Genomic DNA, 18851 nt, shown 5'->3' on the forward strand with positions numbered 1-18851 from the left:
TGCCTCTGTACAACTAACTGAAGGCCAGAAGCCTCTTATATACGGTCCATTCCTCTCCATATCAGTAAAGCATGTTTGATCTGGCTTCAGTATTCTGATAAATCAGCAGTCACTTCATTTTGCTTGGTCAGGAGTTGCACTCTCTATTCTGCACTGACTTCACTAATTGTACTGATAACTTTCAAGTGCAATTCGATGATATGATTATGATCCTGACAATTAAAAGTCAAATAAAGGTTGTCATACAAAACATCACTGAGCCATTAAGGCCACATTATACATACTTTACTTGACAGCCAAGGTAGGCCATTCAAATCTTTATCCATGCAGGGACTATGTTCAGATAGACTTTTGAAATCAATGCACATATACCGGTATAGGAAAATTGCAATAAAACACAAATATATCAAAACGTTGACAGGATATAACAGCATAGTGTTGGATAACCTCAATATCAAGTATAGCTATTGAAAGACTGAGAACAATGGATAACTTTTCTCATCTAACATATAATTTTAGAGAGAGGTCAGTCACTCAGTCACTCAGTCACAAAATGCATTATACTGCAGTGACCAATACAGCCCAGTAGAGGGCGGAATCATTCCACAACAAAAAGAAAAGAAAGGAGAGGATAAAAACAACGGGTAAGGTCTAGTTTATGTTTATGGAGAATTTGAAAGTTTGAAAAAGTTTTCTAAGCAGGATAATGCACTGGCAGCAGGTCAGTGATTGAGAAAATAACTGCACTTCAGGGGGGTAAACGTATAGCACCCCCATGTCATGTGGTCATTTTCTCATAACAGTGTATTATCCTTACTTTCCTGGTAGGTGATGGTCTCTCTTGCTGTGCAAGGCTGCAGGCGGTGCAGCGCCAGTGAAACGGCACCAATAAGTTAGACTTTATTTGATTGACTTTATTTTGAACCAACATGTACAGTACTGTATGTATAATTCATTGGTTTTATCTAATCTAAAATAACTAAATATAATGATTTTGTGTATGTGAATCATGGATATGTTTAAAGACTAAAGTCTGAATTGCCTAGAGTTTTAGTTCATATTGAGATGTTGGGAGGAAAAGATTACACTTGTGTGCATTGAGTGCCTATCCCGAACTAGTTCGGCTTTTTTGTCGGCTAGCGACGCAATCCGGAGTGCCGATCCCTAGTTCGGCTTCAGCGTTCGGCGTTACAAAAACAACGTTGGTCCTTAACGTGAGCCCATATTGAATCCGTAGGTGGTCCGACGGCCGCCTACGTTTACTAACATTACTACCGTCACTTTTCGCCGATTTATTCCATTGAATCCATTGCAATCCATCAACTTAAAGCCCCTTTTCTCTGAATCTATGCTTTTCTGGAAGAGAACAGCCTTTATTCGCGGCAAAATAGCCGAAAAATGTGCTTCTAACATTAGCGTTAGCATAGAGGTAATGGAAGCTAAGTCCATCCGGGTCATAGTCATGACGGTTACATGTCTCCATTCAGACATGTCTCCTTTCCGACATGTCTCCATTCAGACACTAACCCTATCTCTAACCCTAACCCTAAGGCCCATGGGAGTGTCGCCACTCCGACAATAAGAAGTCACTGTCGGAATGGAGATATGTCTGAATGGAAACATGTTCCCGTCATGACACGCACAAAAGTCATCGCGCACGTCACGGCTGCGCAGGGCTTGCGCATATACAGTGCTCGTCTATGGGGCTTAGGCTGGCCACTCAGCAGGAGTTGGCTCCATCTAGTAGTGGCACTAAATGAGTTAAGCCAGGGAGCTGGCTTAAAGACTTCATACAGAGTAATATCCACAGTGTTATGTTTTGGTCAACTTCTTATTACAATAGTATTTGAAATGGGCACGAAACTGGGTATAAGCCCTTCACTATGTCGTTCTGTGTTGCTAGGAGTTTAATACCATTTTAGGGCGTGTGGGTGTGTCAGCCGAGATTTGACAGCCTTGGCATGTCTGCAAATACGTTGACAGTGTTTCTTGAAATCTATTGTACAGGATAGTTAACAGGGAAATAGTTTATTTTTGTATAATAATCAGGAACGGATTAACCCCGTGAGGGCCCTGGGGCAGATACTTTTTTAGTGTTTTTAGGGATCTGTTGTTGTGATGTAGTAACGTTGCACTGGCTTTGTTCGTGTGTTGGTAATAGCTACCTGTAGCCTACCATACTGAAGTAAGATTCAGTATGGGTATATCTTTTCTATACAATGATGGTTTATTTGTTTCCATGGAACAAAAGGTGGAATCAATAACAACAAAAAACAAGTTTAAACCATCTAAATGATGCATTGTGTATACACCGCATTCTCTCCCACCTTGCTGAGACCATACAGTATGATGTGTACATTATGTGAGAATATCTAAAATGATTATTGTGACAATGATAATCCCTGCATTAAACAACTTATTTGGTTATTTCCTTAATTTTTTATTGAATAGACACTATGCGACTGCTTTGAATGAATGACAATCATTTATTTCATTTCCATCAGTGATCAGTAGACAGCATGGTCTTGCATAACAGACTATATTTACACCCAGCTCCAATATACACCCGAAGACCAACTATAAGACACCATGGAAATATGCCTCCCTCGTTCAAGGCCAGTTGCAGCAGCTGCAGCTGGTATCAAACACGAGGCCAGCAGCGCAGTTCTCCTCGTAGGTACGTCCCTGGGCACAGTTGTAGTAGTGGTTCTTGTTGGTGGGGTCTGGGTAGAGTCCGCTAGTCTTGCCAGCGCAGAATCCAGATCCTCCTCCGCTGCTCCCACCTCCACCTCCGCTAGGCTGGGGCTTGGGCTGGGGCTGGGGCTGAGGCTTGGGCTGAGGCTGGGGCTTGGGCTGAGGCTGGGGCTTGGGCTGAGTATGGGGCTTGGGGGTCCATGGCTGCCAAGACCCTGGGGTGGGGGTGACTGGGGGCAGAGGATGTGTGCGAGGTGTGCAGCCTGCGGGAGATATACAGTAGATAGACAGTTTACAGTTTACAGTTTAGGCATTTAGCAGACGCTTTTAATCCAAAGCGACATACAATAAGCAGATAAACACATCACAATAATAAACAAGGTTAAATGTCAGTACATCAACAGCAATATAACAAATGCAAATGAATATCTATCCAGAAAAAAACAATATAATCCGTAAAGAAAAAAGGTTTCTAAATAAAAACTAAAAACGAATGCTAACTAGCTTCATGTATGGTCATTGATTTTTCCAGTAGTGCTAAGGGTTTAGGTGGAGTAGGCGACAAAGAGGGTGCATTTGTCAAGAAGAAGAGAGTATTTGTCAAGAAGAGATGGAACTCTGATGGAGTCTGCTTAGAAATAATAAAGCGTACCGGTATGTCTGGTTCTGTATGTGTGTGTGCGTGCGTGTGGGAGCATGCATGTTACCAGAGCCTCCGGTTCCCAGGCCAGTCTTGATGGCGTTGATCAGGGGGTATTTGCCCTGACCACAGAAGGTGCCGCTGAAGTCATCCAGGTCCAGACTCCAGACCATGGCTCCACCGAAACCGCTCTTCTTCAGCCAGTCAATCTATAAATGGAGCGAATCGTTAAAAAAAAAGCTCAGGAAGTAGGAGACAGTGGCAACGAATCTGAACAGTATACGTCAGATGAGACTTTTGCACCTTGATGTTGAAGCTCTTGATGTTGTCATATCCAACCCAGGTCTGGGTGTTGTAGGCATAAGGCACCATCTGGGGGACGTCCCAGGCCTGAGTGGCTCCTTGCTTCAGGAAGGTGCAGATCTGAAGGAAGGTAGAGATTTATGAAGGGTGCTTTATCCTCACAGGCCTCTAGAATACAGGCCTTAGGAACCATGACATTTTTTAACTCTGAGCTTCTTAACTCATTTAGTGCCTTTCCCGAGATGTCTCGCGAAATTCCCTTTGATGTCCGCGAAAAGATGTCTCGCGAAAAGTAATATATTACTGTAACGGCGGTTATCCTACCGGGTACATGCGCGGAAGGTCCCGAGACGATCTCCCTCGCTGATTTATCATCATCACGGATCCACGAGCACAAAATAGTAATCCCATAACATTGAGGCAGACGGGGAATCTCTTTAATGTCCGTTATCTCCAAACAACACTTTCAAAGCGAGGATGGCAGTAGATGCTCGCTTATATAACACATGTTGAAAAGCTCCGTTCCGCCATTACACAACACCATGTGGACGATGACCGCTTCCTGTGAATGACGCGATGACGTCAAACCGGAAGTGTTTAAGCTATGGACTTCTGGCCTTCAAAATAAGAGACTGGCCGTTTATGGAGCCAGCGAGAGGCACACTGGACATTTTAATCCGTTAATTTCTGGGGCACAAAATGAGTTAAACAGTGTAGAAAATGAAATAAATAATGTGAAAATGTGCCTAAATTTAAAAATATATATGATGGAAATAGAGCTGAATGGAATGGAATAGAATGCATTAGAATGGAAATTAAAAATCTGAATAATATATGGGACTAAACATAGCAATAAAAGGTCTCTTACTCACTGTGACTCATTGGTGCACACGCGCGCACACACACACACACACACACACACACACACACACACACACACACACACACACACACACACACACACACACACGCACCTCATAGTAGGCCCAGAATCCAGCCTGGCGGGTGTATTGACCAGCGGGCCCGGGGCCGTTGTTCTTATCACCCACAGCGGTCTGGGTCTTGGAGGCCAGGGCAAAGGTGTGGCCGTAGGTGGGGAATCCAACCAGCAGCTTCTCAGCGGGGGCACCGTTGCTCTTCCAGTAGTTCACAGCGTAATCCTACGGACAGGGAAACAAACTGGCATCAACCACCATTAACGACAGTACAGACATTCATTCGCACAGTAACATCACTTTTTATCCCACCCATTTTGTAACCCATTTGTCACCCAGTGCCAATTGCCTAAGCTGTAATCCTGGGTGCTACACTCCTTCTGCCAACCTGAAGAGAGCCTTGAACTGAGCTCATGCTTCCTTCGATGCACGAGGAGTGAGCAGGCCGCTTCTTATCACCTGAAAGGAGGGAGTTTCCTCGGTAGGACGTAGCGCGTGGAAGGAACTCGTTATTCCAACCAGTTCCCTTTCCCTCCATCAGGCGCCCCCGGCTGACCAGGGGGAGGCAGTACAGAGACCAGGATTTAACGCATGTTTTTTTTAGGGTACCTATACCCTAGGCCTAGGGGACACGGAGAGAACATGCAAACTCCACACAGAACGGCCCTTTCGCCAACCCCACCTTGAGTAAGGGCACTGATGACGTGGAGGAGGGAACACACCCCCAGCACCCACAGCCTCCCCTTCTAGCTGTGAGGCTACAGCGCTAGTGCCTTCAACCACCATTCTTGACAGTACAGACATTCATCCACACAGTAACGCAACATACAAAATACAAAAATACATAAAGCGGAATCTCACCATATTGAAGTAGATCAAGGGACCCTTGTCAGCTGGGCCCCTGTACAGAGGGCTGTTCTCTCCAAGAATGTGCTCCCAGGAGCCGTGGAAGTCATAGGTCATCACATGGAAGTAGTCCAGGATACTGTTGAGGTGAAAGGACAATAGGAGTCAGCTAATTTATTTCTAAAGCAGTGTTCACCTTGTTATACATTAATCGGCAGATGTGCTTGGTGCTTAATGTGTGTTTGTGGGTAATCTGTACTGACGGTCCGATCTTGGCGATCTCATATCCGGTGTCGATGGTTGCCTTTCCAGCAGAGACGGCAGCGGTGAGCATCAGACGAGGGCGGTTGGTCGCCTTACCTTCAGCCTCGAAGGCAGCCAACAGCTCCTGCAGGGAACATTTAAATTTACAATGTAGGTGTAGCCCCCACAGTTAGTACCAGCCATGAGCCAGCGACAACAGCCCTGCTAATCGGGCTCAGCCCTATTAGCACGACTCGTTGTGCGTTGGACTGGCGAGTGGGAGTCCCGGGTTCAATCCCAGCTTCCGCGCATCACTACAATCTGGCGTTGTCGGCAGGATGAGGAGCGTGATATCCTCGCGTGAGGGACAGGGGGTCCGCGGCGTGAAGTGTGAAGCGCGAGGGCGCACTCCAAAGATCAGGGGGGTGATTGTAGCCCCCACAGTTAGTACCAGCCATGAGCCATCGACAACAGCCCTGCTAATTGGGCTCAGCCCTATTAGCACGAGTGGGAGTCCCGGGTTCAATCCCCGCTTCCGCGTATCACTACATAGGCATTTAGCAGATGCCCTTAATCCAGAGCGATGGATTTACAATAAGCAAGGACAGCGCAAGGTAATACATCAAATGCATAGAAATACGTAGTCATCTAGGATCACAGGTAAACCAAGAACCTATCATCAGCCTATCTGCTATCTAGGTCAACAATACTTGGCATCTTTCTACATAACATACTATCTAAATAATATTTTAGCCTTTGCATAAGCCTGCAAGGTCGTTGAGGCTAGGGGAGAGAGGAGGTGGTGATGGAGATGATGTGTCAGTAATAATCTCCTCAATAGCCTTCTATTTACTGTATCTGAATCTGAACGTCTGATAGAAGGCTGACCTGACACAGGACGGTGTAGCGAGCCTTGTCCTCAGGTGGGGAGCCACGGGAACCTGGGTACTCCCAGTCGATGTCCAGACCATCAAACTCGTACTGACGCAGGAACTTGATCACGCTTTTGGCAAAGATCTGACGGTTGCCAGCACTGGCCACCATGGCTGTGAACCTGCAGAGAGAGACAAAGAGAGAAGGAGACAGACAGACAGACAGACAGACAGACAGACAGACAGACAGAGAGAGAGAGAGAGAGAGAGAGAGAGAGAGAGAGAGAGAGAGAGAGAGAGAGAGAGAGCAGGGAGGGAGGGAGAGGGTGGAATCATACTAATGCTTATAACCATTCCTGAGGATCCCGTTACTGGAGTTATAGATCCTCTAGTTTAATACTCACTTTGGAGTTCCAAAGTTCCAACCACCGATGGCCAGCAGGGTCTTGAGATCGCTGTTCCTGGAAAAGAATAAAAAATAAAATGCATTATTTGAGTTCTCAGGCTTTGTTTGTGTGTGTGTGCGTGCGTGTGTGCGTGCGTGCGTGTGTGCGTGCGTGCGTGCATGCGTGCGTGTGTGTGTTGCTCACTGGTTCTTGAGAGCTGCGAACTCTTTGTAGAGCTTCTCGTCGTCCCACTCGTAGGACTTGATCTTGTTGTTGTCCATGGTGGCGAAGGCGTAGATGAGGTGGTCACAGAGACATGGGTCGACCTGGGTGGGGAAGTACTTCCCAGCGCCGGGACGGTACTGTCCCCAGTTGGTGAAATAACAGGAGAGGATGTAGGAGGATCCTGTACAAAATTATGTGACATGGCAGTTAGGTATTTTTTGCTGCTGCAGTTTTTTATTCTACTGTTTTTATAGTATCACATCAAGTGGACAAAGTCTTACCTAGCTGCGCGTGCAGCAGGAGAGCCAGTCCTGCAGACAGAGAGATACAAGCGTAGAGGGAGAGAGAGAGAGTGTGTGAGAATGAGATGGAGAGATAGATGAGACATACGTAGGGGTCAGTAAGTTAAAGGCGCGTTGACCACTGAACTGAAGAAGGTTAGTGAGCTGTTTGCTATAGGGTGTGCCAAATGTAGTTCTAAGAGCGGCCATTTCTTGGGTAAACACAGCCTTACACAGGTTTTCTGATTAGACTATAGCATTAGTTCTATGCAATCAAACAATTGAAACACCTGTGTTTTGACCCAAGAAATGGCCGCTAAGGACTACAATGACGTAGCCGCTGGCACACACTATAGGGTCGTTAAATGGTAAATGGTGCATTTATACAGCGGCTGCGCCTCTATCTCATTCATACACCGATGGCGGAGGAAACCATGCGAGGCACCAACCTGCTCATCGGGAGCAATTAGGCGTTCATCTTGTTGCTCAAGGACACTTCGACACTAACTCTGGGGGTGCCCGGGATCGAACTGGAAACCTTCGGTTCCAAAGGGGCCGCTCTGCCTCCTAACCCACTGTCGCCCCCAGACCCCAGCGCTATCCTAACATGATCTACAGGGGCTCCATTCCAGCTGCGGAGCGCATGTCTATATGCCTCCGGTCTGGTATGACAGTTTCATTATTGGCTTTTTCTTCTATGGTATCGTCAGATGGCCATCTCAATGATGTGTAGACATGCCCTCATCTCTGGTCTGGTCCTATGTCGAAGGCCGGCTTCTGAAGGTGATCTGTATAGGGATCAGCTGTTAATTATAAGTCCGACATTCTGGCCAGCTTCAGGTGGAATCCATGGTGAGCTTTCTCTTTTTCCTGTAAGCTGATTGGCAGTCCAGACTTGAATGGTGCAACAAAGAGCCAAAAATCTTTGATATATTCATTCATTCACGTCGCCCGGTTCACCTCATGTACGCAGATCTATGCAGTGTCGTGTCAATTTGCTACTTTGCTTTGACTTTGTATGTACTGTATTTCACACCACATAGATAAATATCTTCACCGTAGGTGAACACACCATCAGACTTAAAACTAAATGACATTCAAAATAATATTTATTATTAGGAAGTATTAATTAGCCTCGATGCATCATATGATTCAAAATGTTAAAAACAATTTCTTTGTACACAATAATACTGTAGCCTATGTTCCATTTCAAAATGTGTCTAAATTAATTTTGAAAATGTGTTCTTAATATATTTCTCAGCTTACCCACGCAGATGAGAAACTTGCCCATGTTGCCTCAGTACTAACTGAACTAACTGAAGGCCCGAGGCCTCTTATATACGTTCCATTCCTTTCCATATCTGTAAAACATGTTTGATCTGGCTTCATTATTTTTGCTAATGCAGCAGTCACTTAATTCAATTTGTTTGGTCAGGAGTCGCCCTTTCTGTTTTCCACCGCCGTTGTTAATTGTGCTGATAACTTTCAAGTGTCATTCAATACTGCTACTGTTAGCAGAACTGCTATTTTCACCCTTTGTTAGCCTTCTGGTTGGTCCCTGACTGACGAACCAGGAGGCTCTTTCTGCCTTGTCCCGCCCTGGTTCCACCTTTTTTATGTTGAATTTGCTAAAACATAATTTTTGGAGAAATAAAAACATTTAAAAACATGCTGAGTCACTATACTGCCACTGAGCAGCTCCATTTTACTGAAACCAAGTTTGAAATGAGAATTGAATACACAGAATAAAGAATAGATAGCAACTGAATTAAAATGGTAGTGGATGGAGTGTCCCACCGAATGTCCCACCAAGACACAACGACTTGACAAAGGGTGAATTGCTAATTGCAAACCTCTAAAAGCCAAGAGATGTCAAAAGAGGAAAGGTTTGTTAAGCTTTTTGTTCAGCTTCAAGAAGGGAACTAAAACATTAAACAGGTGAATGTCACTATGCCAAACAACCTCTGCAATGCCAAGCAATATACAGCATTCATGACTATGCTGAACAAGTACCAGTAGTACTATTGTAAGTTAATTTACTCAAGTATGTATTTAAATAAAATGTTTTTTTTGCTTTTTTTGCTTTTTTTTTGTATTTCCAATTTTCTCTACCTTTAATTCTACCCCATTACATGTCAGAGACAAATATTGCACTTTTTACTCCACAAATTTGAAAACTTTAGTTACTACCGGAAGTTACTTTGTAGATTTTGATTATTACGAAACAAAACATTCATTAACCACTTCATCATCAACATCACGCATAACAAATTGAACAATTAAAAAAAATACTGTATACTGTATCAACCCTTTGTGCAAACAAGCTTAACCAGATGACTAGCGAAACCGAGGCAGACACACATCCCAACTCATTTTGCACGTTTTTGACCGTGTACCATTGATCATCTGAGTAGGTCCCTGGGTATTTTTCCTTCAATCTTCTTTGCCTCCATCCCCCAACTGACTACTGATTAGTGCTAGTTAGGGCAAGCACAAATTCAGTTCTGGCATAACCACCACGACAGAATTGTGTACAGGGTCATGCCAAATGACCATGAAACATGGTCTTACTCCCATTGGCCAAAAGGGGCACTATTCTTCTGCCTACAGTATACGTCATGTCCTGGTATGAACGAATAGGGGAAGGGGATCAACTTCACGTGATTCCCTTGTTTGACCTATCCCCTTGTTTGAGATGTGTGTTTCAAAGAGTAGGCCTATGATTATTGGCAGAATCATGGAAATTCCAATGGTGAAAGCATGTGTTGTTTCAATGGCGGAGTTGGCCAAGCCCCGGAATACATACATAATTATGATTACTTTACAAATACATTGACTTTCTTGTGCAGTTTGTTTCACGCAGTGATCTAGCTACAAGTTTAATAGTATTTTTAAAGATGGGGTGCCACGATTATTTCCCCCCTAAAACATTATATTATATTAGCTTTCCAAAAAAAGTCTACAGAAAGTGTTAAAATTATGTTTTTATGTGGCCACACCCACCAGTTTATTAAGTATGCCTGGTTGTGTTAGGTTGGTCGTGACCCAGCTGTAGTTAGCCACACCCACAGTGTTAGGTGTATGGTAAAAGGGGAGGGAATTATTTCATGTAATTAAGTCCGTGTTTTTCGAACAGGCCTTTTGTCTCAGAGGCTTCCAGCTTTCAGGAAGAAACCAAGAATACACAGGGAGGACATATTTGCATGTTACCACTGGTGGTCTATTAGAGTAATGTTAACTCCATAGACACATACAAAACAGAAGAAGTACAAATATATGGCACCACCTCTTTAAATATATACACTGTAACATCTCCCACCTTGATGGTTATCCATTCTATATGATGTGTTCAATACATATTTAATATGATGATGATGATGATGATGATTATGATGATTCCTCAGTTTCCCTATCTGTGATAGGCCTACTCAGTGTTGCAATAAATAACTTATTCATACCGGTTGGATCCTTTCTGTATCGATTAACTAACGAGACATAACGACTGGGGGAGAGGAAGGCAAGTACGAAGAACAACAAACATTCCCATTCGTAACATAAAATATTTTTATTAACAGGGTCTTGGATTAACAGACTTTTACACCCAACTCCAATACATCCTAAAGAACAACTAAAGTCACAGTGGAACTCGTTCAAGCCCAGTTGCAGCAACTGCAGCTGGCGTCGAACACGAGGCCAGAAGCGCAGCTCTGCTGGTAGGTGCGTCCCTGGGAGCACTGGTAGTAGTGGTTCTTGTTGGTGGGATCTGGGAAGATTCCGTCACTGTGGCCAGAGCACCATCCAGATCCTCCGCTGCTGCTTCCACCTCCGCTGCTTCCGCCACCACCGCTGCTTCCGCCACCACCGCTGCTTCCGCCACCACCGGGCACGGGAGGTGGGTGCTGGGTGGGGGTGACTGGGGGCAGTGGCTGGGTGCGAGGTGAGCAGCCTGCGTTAGAGATAGATAGAGGACAAAGAGGATGCGTGTGTCAAGAAGAGGTGGAACTCTGACTGAGTCTGTGTGGAAATATTAAAGAGTGTGTCTGGTTTTCTATGTGTGTGCGTGTGAGAGCGTGTATGTTACCAGCGGCTCCGGTTCCCAGGCCAGTCTTGATGGCGTTGATCAGAGGGTATTTCCCCTGGCCACAGAAGGTGCCGCTGAAGTCATCCAGGTCCAGACTCCAGACCATGGCTCCACCGAAACCGCTCTTCTTCAGCCAGTCAATCTGAGTAGACGAACAGAGTGGTTTAAAACAAAGTACCACAGCAAATTGGAGACAGTGGCTACACCTCTGAACAATACGTTGACTACAAATTGTGCACCTTGATGTTGAAGCTCTTGACGTTGTCGTATCCAACCCAGGTCTGGGTGTTGTAGGCATAAGGCACCATCTGGGGGACGTCCCAGGCCTGAGTGGCTCCTTGTTGCAGGAAGGTGCAGATCTGGAGGTAGAGATTTATTTTCAAGCCAAGGTTCAAGGGGCTTTATTGTCACATGCAACATGAAATTCCTCAGAATTTCCGAGCTTCCTCAACAGTGTGGAAGAAAAGCTAAATTAACGTGCCACAATTCAGATTCAAAAAGTAAAATAAAAATATAAAGTGTTACCAACAAAACAATCAAATATAATTGCGGAATATATAAAAAAAAAAAAAGGTTTCTAGAGATGCAATTCTGAGAAATTGCAAGTGTGGTTGCATATGAAATGCAAATTAATTTTGTCTTACCATTTGGAAAATGTCTTTTCTTTTTTAATTCACTAATAAATTAATGGCCATAAATGGAGATCTCTGTGTCAGTCCTTGTCACTTTTATGCCCGTCTAAGACGTCAGACAACTATGATGTCAGTCAACTCCATATTAAAATGTTTGCATTTTCCCATTCAAGTCAATGGAGAAAATTCATTCATGAATAAATTAATATAAATTAAACTATATAACGTATCTCTTAGCAAAATGCAAGCAAGCGATTCCCGACGAAGCCGGTTGATTTGCCCAAGTGTGTGGCGCCAAAACTGTGGGAGGAGAAGGGCAGCAAAATAAAGTTTATCCGGAAAGAAAGTTGGAAAAGTGTTATAGTTAGTGTTAGTGTGGTTGCTAATTAATGTGGAATGGTTATTGTGAAAAATATACCAGTCAGAGATTATATACAAAAGAAAACGTTACACAGTAAAAAAAAAAGTCCTCTGTTTTATACATAAACTGATGACTGACTATGATTCATATGGTGTCCATGCAAGCACTCACACACACACACACACACACACACACACACACACACACACACACACACACACACACACACACACACACACACACACACACACACACACACACACACACACACATGCGCGCACTTGAATACCTCATAGTAGGCCCAGAATCCAGCCTGACGGGTGAAGGGACCGGCAGGTCCAGCTCCACTGTTTGGAGCACCGACAGCGGTGTTAGAGGAAGAAGCCAGACGGAAGGTGTGGCCGTAGGTGGGGAATCCAACCAGCAGCTTCTCAACTGGTGCGCCGTTGCTCTTCCAGTAGTTCATAGCATAATCCTATGGACAGGGAAACATAATGGCGTCAACGGTTTACTGTACTGTACAGACATGAATCCATATAGCAACATCCGTACAGTGTACAAATGTAAAGGAGTGGCTCAGGGGTATAGAGGCCGGTAGAGTAGCTGGATGGGAACCAAGAGGTTCTCAGATCAATCCCGGGCTCCCCCAGAGTTAGTGTACTTGAGCAAGTCTCTAAACCCCTAATTGCTCTTGATGTGCTGGTTGGTGCCTTGCATGGTTTCCCCCGCTATCGGTGTATGAATTTGCGTGTGAATGGGTGAATGTAATGCACAATCTATGTAAAGTGCTTTGGATAAAAGTGCTACCGGTATATGCACCATTTACCATTTACAGAGGAACCTCCCAACTCACCATGTTGAAGTAGATCAAGCTGCCCTGGTCAGATGGGCCCTTGTACAGAGGGCTGTTCTCTCCGGTGATGTGCTCCCAGGAGCCGTGGAAGTCATAGGTCATCACGTGGAGGTAGTCCAGGATACTGTTGAGGTGAAAGTACAGCAGTGGTCAGTGTTGCCCACGCTGTGTGTAATGTATGCTGGTGCATTGATCCCTATATGTCAGTGGTTTCAACCTTTTTCATATCAAGGTCCATTATTTATTCGTTATTTGAGCCACAGACCACCATTTGATGAGATTTAGCCTCTCAGACCCAAGACTTAGAATGTTTTGTTATCGTTGGCTAAGATTTTGTCCCCAATTCCATACTTTATTTATGTGGGATAGAAGAGATAACAGGCAAACGTTGATCAAAATAAAATAAAAAATCGCGTTCTCTAATTGTGTAGACGTTTAAATTGAGTAATGCTTAATTACTAGAAATTAAGTAATTATAAGTAATTAGTAAAGTTATTAGTAATGTTTAACAATAATTAACTCTTGAGGGCGTAAAATGAAACCAAATGGACCCATTTTGTTTAATTTTACGCTCTCAAGAGTTAAATATTTGTAATGGTTAATTTGGTTACCAACTCTCCATCATTTAGTTGGGGACCACCTGGAAACCTCTCAAGGACCACTGGTGGTTCCCAGACCACTGGTTGAAAACCACTGCTGTATGTGTGCTTGGTGCTTAATGTGTGTTTGTGGGCAATCTGTACTGACGCGCCGATATTAGCGATCTCATATCCAGAGTCGATGGTTCCCTTTCCAGCAGAGACGGCAGCGGTGAGCATCAGACGAGGACGGTTGGTCTTCTTAGCTTCAGCCTCAAATGCAGCCAACAGCTCCTGCAGAGAGACATGGCGAAAGATGAGGGTGTCAGTGTCGGTACTATTCTCATGGGAGTTTGTAATGAGTTTGTAACGTAATTGGGGGCTCGTCCTGGATCATTGAGCATTGAGGGTGCAAATTATTTGCTTAGTGTACTGGCATTGCACTGCAGGAGAGTGGTCTCGTTTTTGGCTTTTAGCATTTTGCACAATGGCTTCGGACACTTTTTATAACTATCTATTTAGCAATATATATTCTTGTGTGACATATTTTTCATTCTTGTTTGTGTACTTTTTATTTCTCAACTGATTAGTGCTTTTTACACACAGCAAGAAAGCAAATGATTCCGAATGCCTGTACTGTGGGGCAGCATTTATTGAACCAAGACACAGTCCGAGTGAGTGATACTGTACATCGCTGAGAGAATAATTAAAAAATGTCATACTAACATACACCATAAGCTTGAACCAAATGATTCAAAGACATACAGAATACACACAGAGGATTAAGGCTTGGGAGAGACATAACATGAATTATACACTGTAAATTAGGCTGTAACTCGTGATAGAAGGCTGACCTGACACAGGACGGTGTAGCGAGCCTTGTCCTCAGGTGGGGAGCCACGGGAGCCTGGGTACTCCCAGTCGATGTCCAGACCATCAAACTCGTACTGACGCAGGAACTGGATCACGCTCTGGGCGAAGATCTGACGGTTAGCGGGACTGGCCACCATGGCTGTGAACCTGGAGAGAGAAAGAAAGAGAGAGAGAGAGAGAGAGAGAGAGAGAGAGAGAGAGAGAGAGAGAAAGAGAGAGAGAGAGAGGGGTCATATTAGTGCTTTTACACATTCCTAAGGTTCCTGTCACTGGAATTAGGCTACAATACTGATCCTCATGTTTAATACTCACTTTGCAGTGCCGAAGTTCCAACCACCAACGGCCAGCAGGGTCTTCAGATTGCTGTTCCTGAAAAAAAAAAAACTCATTGAGTCCTCATGCCTTTGTGAGTCCCACTGCATGTGTGATATGCGTATACTAATAATGTGCGGACCACATGTGTGAGTGTGTCTGCTCGCTCACTCACTGGTTCTTGAGAGCCTGGAACTGTCCGTAAAGCTTCTGGTCGTCCCACTCGAAGGACTTGATCATGTTGTTGTCCATGGTGGCGAAGGCATAGATGAGGTGGTCACAGAGACATGGGTCAATCTGGGTGGGGAAGTACTTCCCGGCACCGGGACGGTACTGTCCCCAGTTGGTGAAATAACAGGAGAGGATGTAGGAGGATCCTGTACAAGATATGAGAGATGGAAGTTAAGTCATTTTCTTGTAGTTGTTGTTGTTGTTGTTTTGTATTCTGCCATTTTTGAGTACCACACCAAAAGGACAAACTTACCTAGCTGCACGTGCAGCAGGAGAGCCAGTCCTGCAAACATAACAAGCAGAGAGAGAGAGACAGAGACAGAGACAGAGACAGAGACGGAGACAGACGAGACATGGGGTGTTGGGTCAGTTAGGAGATGCACCCACAGTGCGTTCACAGGAGGTGATGTTACTTTCCGTGTCGCTCCATATTTGCGTGATTTTGGTCACTGGGACAAAATGTGTTCAATCGCAAGTTCGCACGTTTGCCTACTCCAGCATGCTGTCAATCACTGCACATATGATGGAAACAGTACCGAATAGAATACTAATAACGTATCATAAACAGTTGTAGGGGTGAAATTGACCAAGATTGGAGCAACTAGGCCTACATGATTTATTTCTTGACAAAAAATATATACTGTATAAACCGTAGAAATCAGTGGTTCTCAAAGGTTACATTTACACAATTACATTTTTACTTTATAGCACCTTACATTTATGTCAAATTATGGGACGGAAATATGTAACTCTTTCACCCTAAGATACAGTATGTCAGGAGCAAAATATATATATATATAAGCTTACAGTGTGTCACAATATGATGCATTGTTAGCTTGTAGATCTGCTATTTTTGGCAAAGAGATTTGCTGTAGATGGGAAAAATCTGAAAAATGCACCACCAGTACCAAGTATAGAGAGTGGTTAAACTGAAGTGATTTCGCTACTACATTCCAAATATTATCAAATAATTCACCCCTGGACTTGCAACACGGCACCCTAGGGTGCCACGACAGCCACTTTGAGAAACCCTGCCGCAGATTAGCATCAGCTCTGCCTGGGACAACTGATTGTGGAGCCCCCGCTAGGTGACACGTGACGTTGGAAATAGAAAATGGTTTGTTGACTCAAAAGTCCAACTTGGTGTTAATTTAACTATTTCGTTAACAGTTCTTGTACACCCTCAAGAGTTACGAATGGAAGCCCTTTGTTTTCACCATCAACCATTTGACAGATATCACCACCATCACCGTGTTTTACATGGTTGTACTTGTACCAGACTCGCCGCAAAGCCAAATGAGTTTGGTGAGCTGTTGGATATAGGATCAACTCAGTTTTTTCATTGACTTTGTAGGTATAGGCTAATCGTGCTGCATGAAAGAAATATCATTGCTTCCAGTGTGTGAATGCATCTTTGCACCATCAGACTTAAGAGTAAGACTGAATTACATTAAGTTACTTATTGTCAAGAATAAACATAGAAAAGTTTAAAAGAATAAATTAGCGCCTATTAAATATTTTAATTATAATATTAAAGAGATCCTTTGAACATATTTCAAAATGTAGCTAAATACAATTTCTCTACAAATACAGATAATTTGTTCTCAACGTATTTCTCAGCTTACCAACGCAGATGAGAAGCTTGCCCATGTTGCCTCTGTACAACTAGCTGAAGGCCAGAAGCCTCTTATATACAGTCCATTCCTCTCCATATCAGTAAACAATGTTTGATCATGTGAAGGTATGCTAATCAGCCGTCACCTCATTCATTTTGTTTGGTCAGCAGTTTCCCTTTCCGTTTTCCACTGGCTTTGTTAATTTTTGCGCTGATAACTTTCAAGTGTCATTCAACAATGATTGCGACGCAGTTACTATCAAAGCCTCCACCGGCTGTCCGTCATTCTGTCTGTCAGTCTGTCCGTCACGTCACTCTTCCCCTACTCACATCTCTGCCACCGTTGACCCTATCCATGCCAAACTTTGCGCACACACACTCCTTGGCTGCCAAACCACAACCTGCACCCCTCATTTCTCACATGGCCCTCTTCTAGTGCCACATGAGGCCGATTCCTACAAAACACATTTTTGGACACTGCTCCTTCAGATTTTGCCCTAAAATCACGCAAAGCGGTACACAGTATCTCTAAAGTCATGTCATCAACATGAATCTGTCCCATTTCCCATATTCCCTCATGATTGGCTACCATTGCCTTCTAAAGTTTGTGTATGCGACCTGACGGTCGCTTATCTCCCGATTTAGGGAGTCTTACTGGTATGATTACTGTTACTGTTACTGTTAGCAGGACTAATATTGACAGGATAGGGGAATTCCTAATCAACCAATTCAATACATACTGTACAAACAATATACAATAATAGGCAAAAACATACATGGGGCCCTGCAAGGATGCTTTCATCATTGCAAAAAAAAATAGTGCAAGACAACAAAACACTTGAGATGCAAACCATGCCAGTTACATAATCGACATCTGTGTTTTTCAACCTTTTTCATATCAAAGCACATTGTTTATTCTGAATTTGAGCCACGGACGACCATTTGATGAGATTCAGCCTCACAGACCCAAAACTGTTAACGTCGGATAAGACTTTGTACACAATTACACGCTGTATTGATGTTGGTACCATAGATAACAGGCGAACGTTGAACAAAATAAAATCTACATTTTGTAATAGTGTAGACTTCTCGTAAATTGAGTAATGCAGGTTTTTAATAATAGTTTAACTCTTGAGAGGGTAAAATGAAACCAAATGTGTAAGGGTCCATTTGGTTTAATTTTAAACTCTCAAAAGTTAAAGAACCATAAGAGACCTTTTGGTTACCAAATGTCCATCATTTAGCTGGGGACCACCTGGAACCCCCTCAAGGAACACTGGTGGTCCCTGGACCACTGGTTGAAAACCACTGATCTACGTGGTTGATACTGGTGTTTATTCAGTTCTAGTTGAGTGCTCCGTTACATGGCTTATCATCCTGAAATGTTGTTTAATGTCCCAACACATGCAGTTTGACCCCGAAAAAACATACAGCGCATGCACGGAGCAGCATGGCTCACTGACCTTCCTCGTCCTTGGATGGACGTCTCGCAGCAGTTTGGTGATTGTGTAAAGTAAAGCGGAACCTTCAGAGGCTCATAATCTTGTCCTGTATTTTAAAGACCACAAGAGGCTGACAAAGGTAGCAGTTACTGCATAATTACCTCCATCCATCACAAACTATGTCAGCATTAAGTTCAGATTACTGGGGGTGAAAGGTACCACAAATCTGAAATGAAACTCCAAATGTTATTAATATTATCTCTGATGATTCCATTTATATTCATAAGCAGGGTAGAAATGTTCCAAATTATTAAATTGCCAAGTTCCTATTTATTTATAGGTTATATTATTTTGAAGATATCACAAGGGGTCGCCAAAAGATTTTCCTCATAATATGAGGTTGTGGTATAAAAAAGTTTGAGAACCCCTGCCATAGAGGTAGGATCGC

The 18851-nt window shown here is 43.7% G+C and overlaps 2 protein-coding genes across 2 annotated transcripts; both read right to left on the minus strand.

Annotated features, from left to right (window-relative positions):
- Nucleotides 1–2610: 2610 nt before the first annotated feature.
- LOC308286552 (acidic mammalian chitinase-like) lies at nt 2611–8716 on the minus strand (the record flags this gene model as incomplete). The annotated part of the gene is given in 12 exon segments (XM_080727601.1): nt 2611–2856; nt 2858–2871; nt 3402–3543; nt 3638–3757; nt 4612–4797; nt 5434–5557; nt 5682–5806; nt 6550–6715; nt 6938–6994; nt 7124–7325; nt 7426–7455; nt 8692–8716. Coding segments are annotated over 12 exon segments (1437 nt in total).
- A 2359-nt stretch (nt 8717–11075) lies between these two features.
- Nucleotides 11076–16996, minus strand: LOC308286551 (acidic mammalian chitinase-like; the record flags this gene model as incomplete). Its single annotated transcript, XM_080727600.1, has 11 exons — nt 11076–11371; nt 11507–11648; nt 11746–11865; nt 12789–12974; nt 13353–13476; nt 14100–14224; nt 14785–14950; nt 15116–15172; nt 15291–15492; nt 15600–15629; nt 16972–16996. 11 exons carry the CDS (start codon nt 16994–16996, stop codon nt 11076–11078), a joined length of 1473 nt encoding a protein of 490 aa, XP_080583726.1.
- Nucleotides 16997–18851: the final 1855 nt, after the last annotated feature.

Source organism: Nannobrachium achirus (assembly GCF_963921795.1).
Source record: "Nannobrachium achirus genome assembly, chromosome: 6".
NCBI classification, from domain to species: Eukaryota; Metazoa; Chordata; class Actinopteri; order Myctophiformes; family Myctophidae; genus Nannobrachium; species Nannobrachium achirus.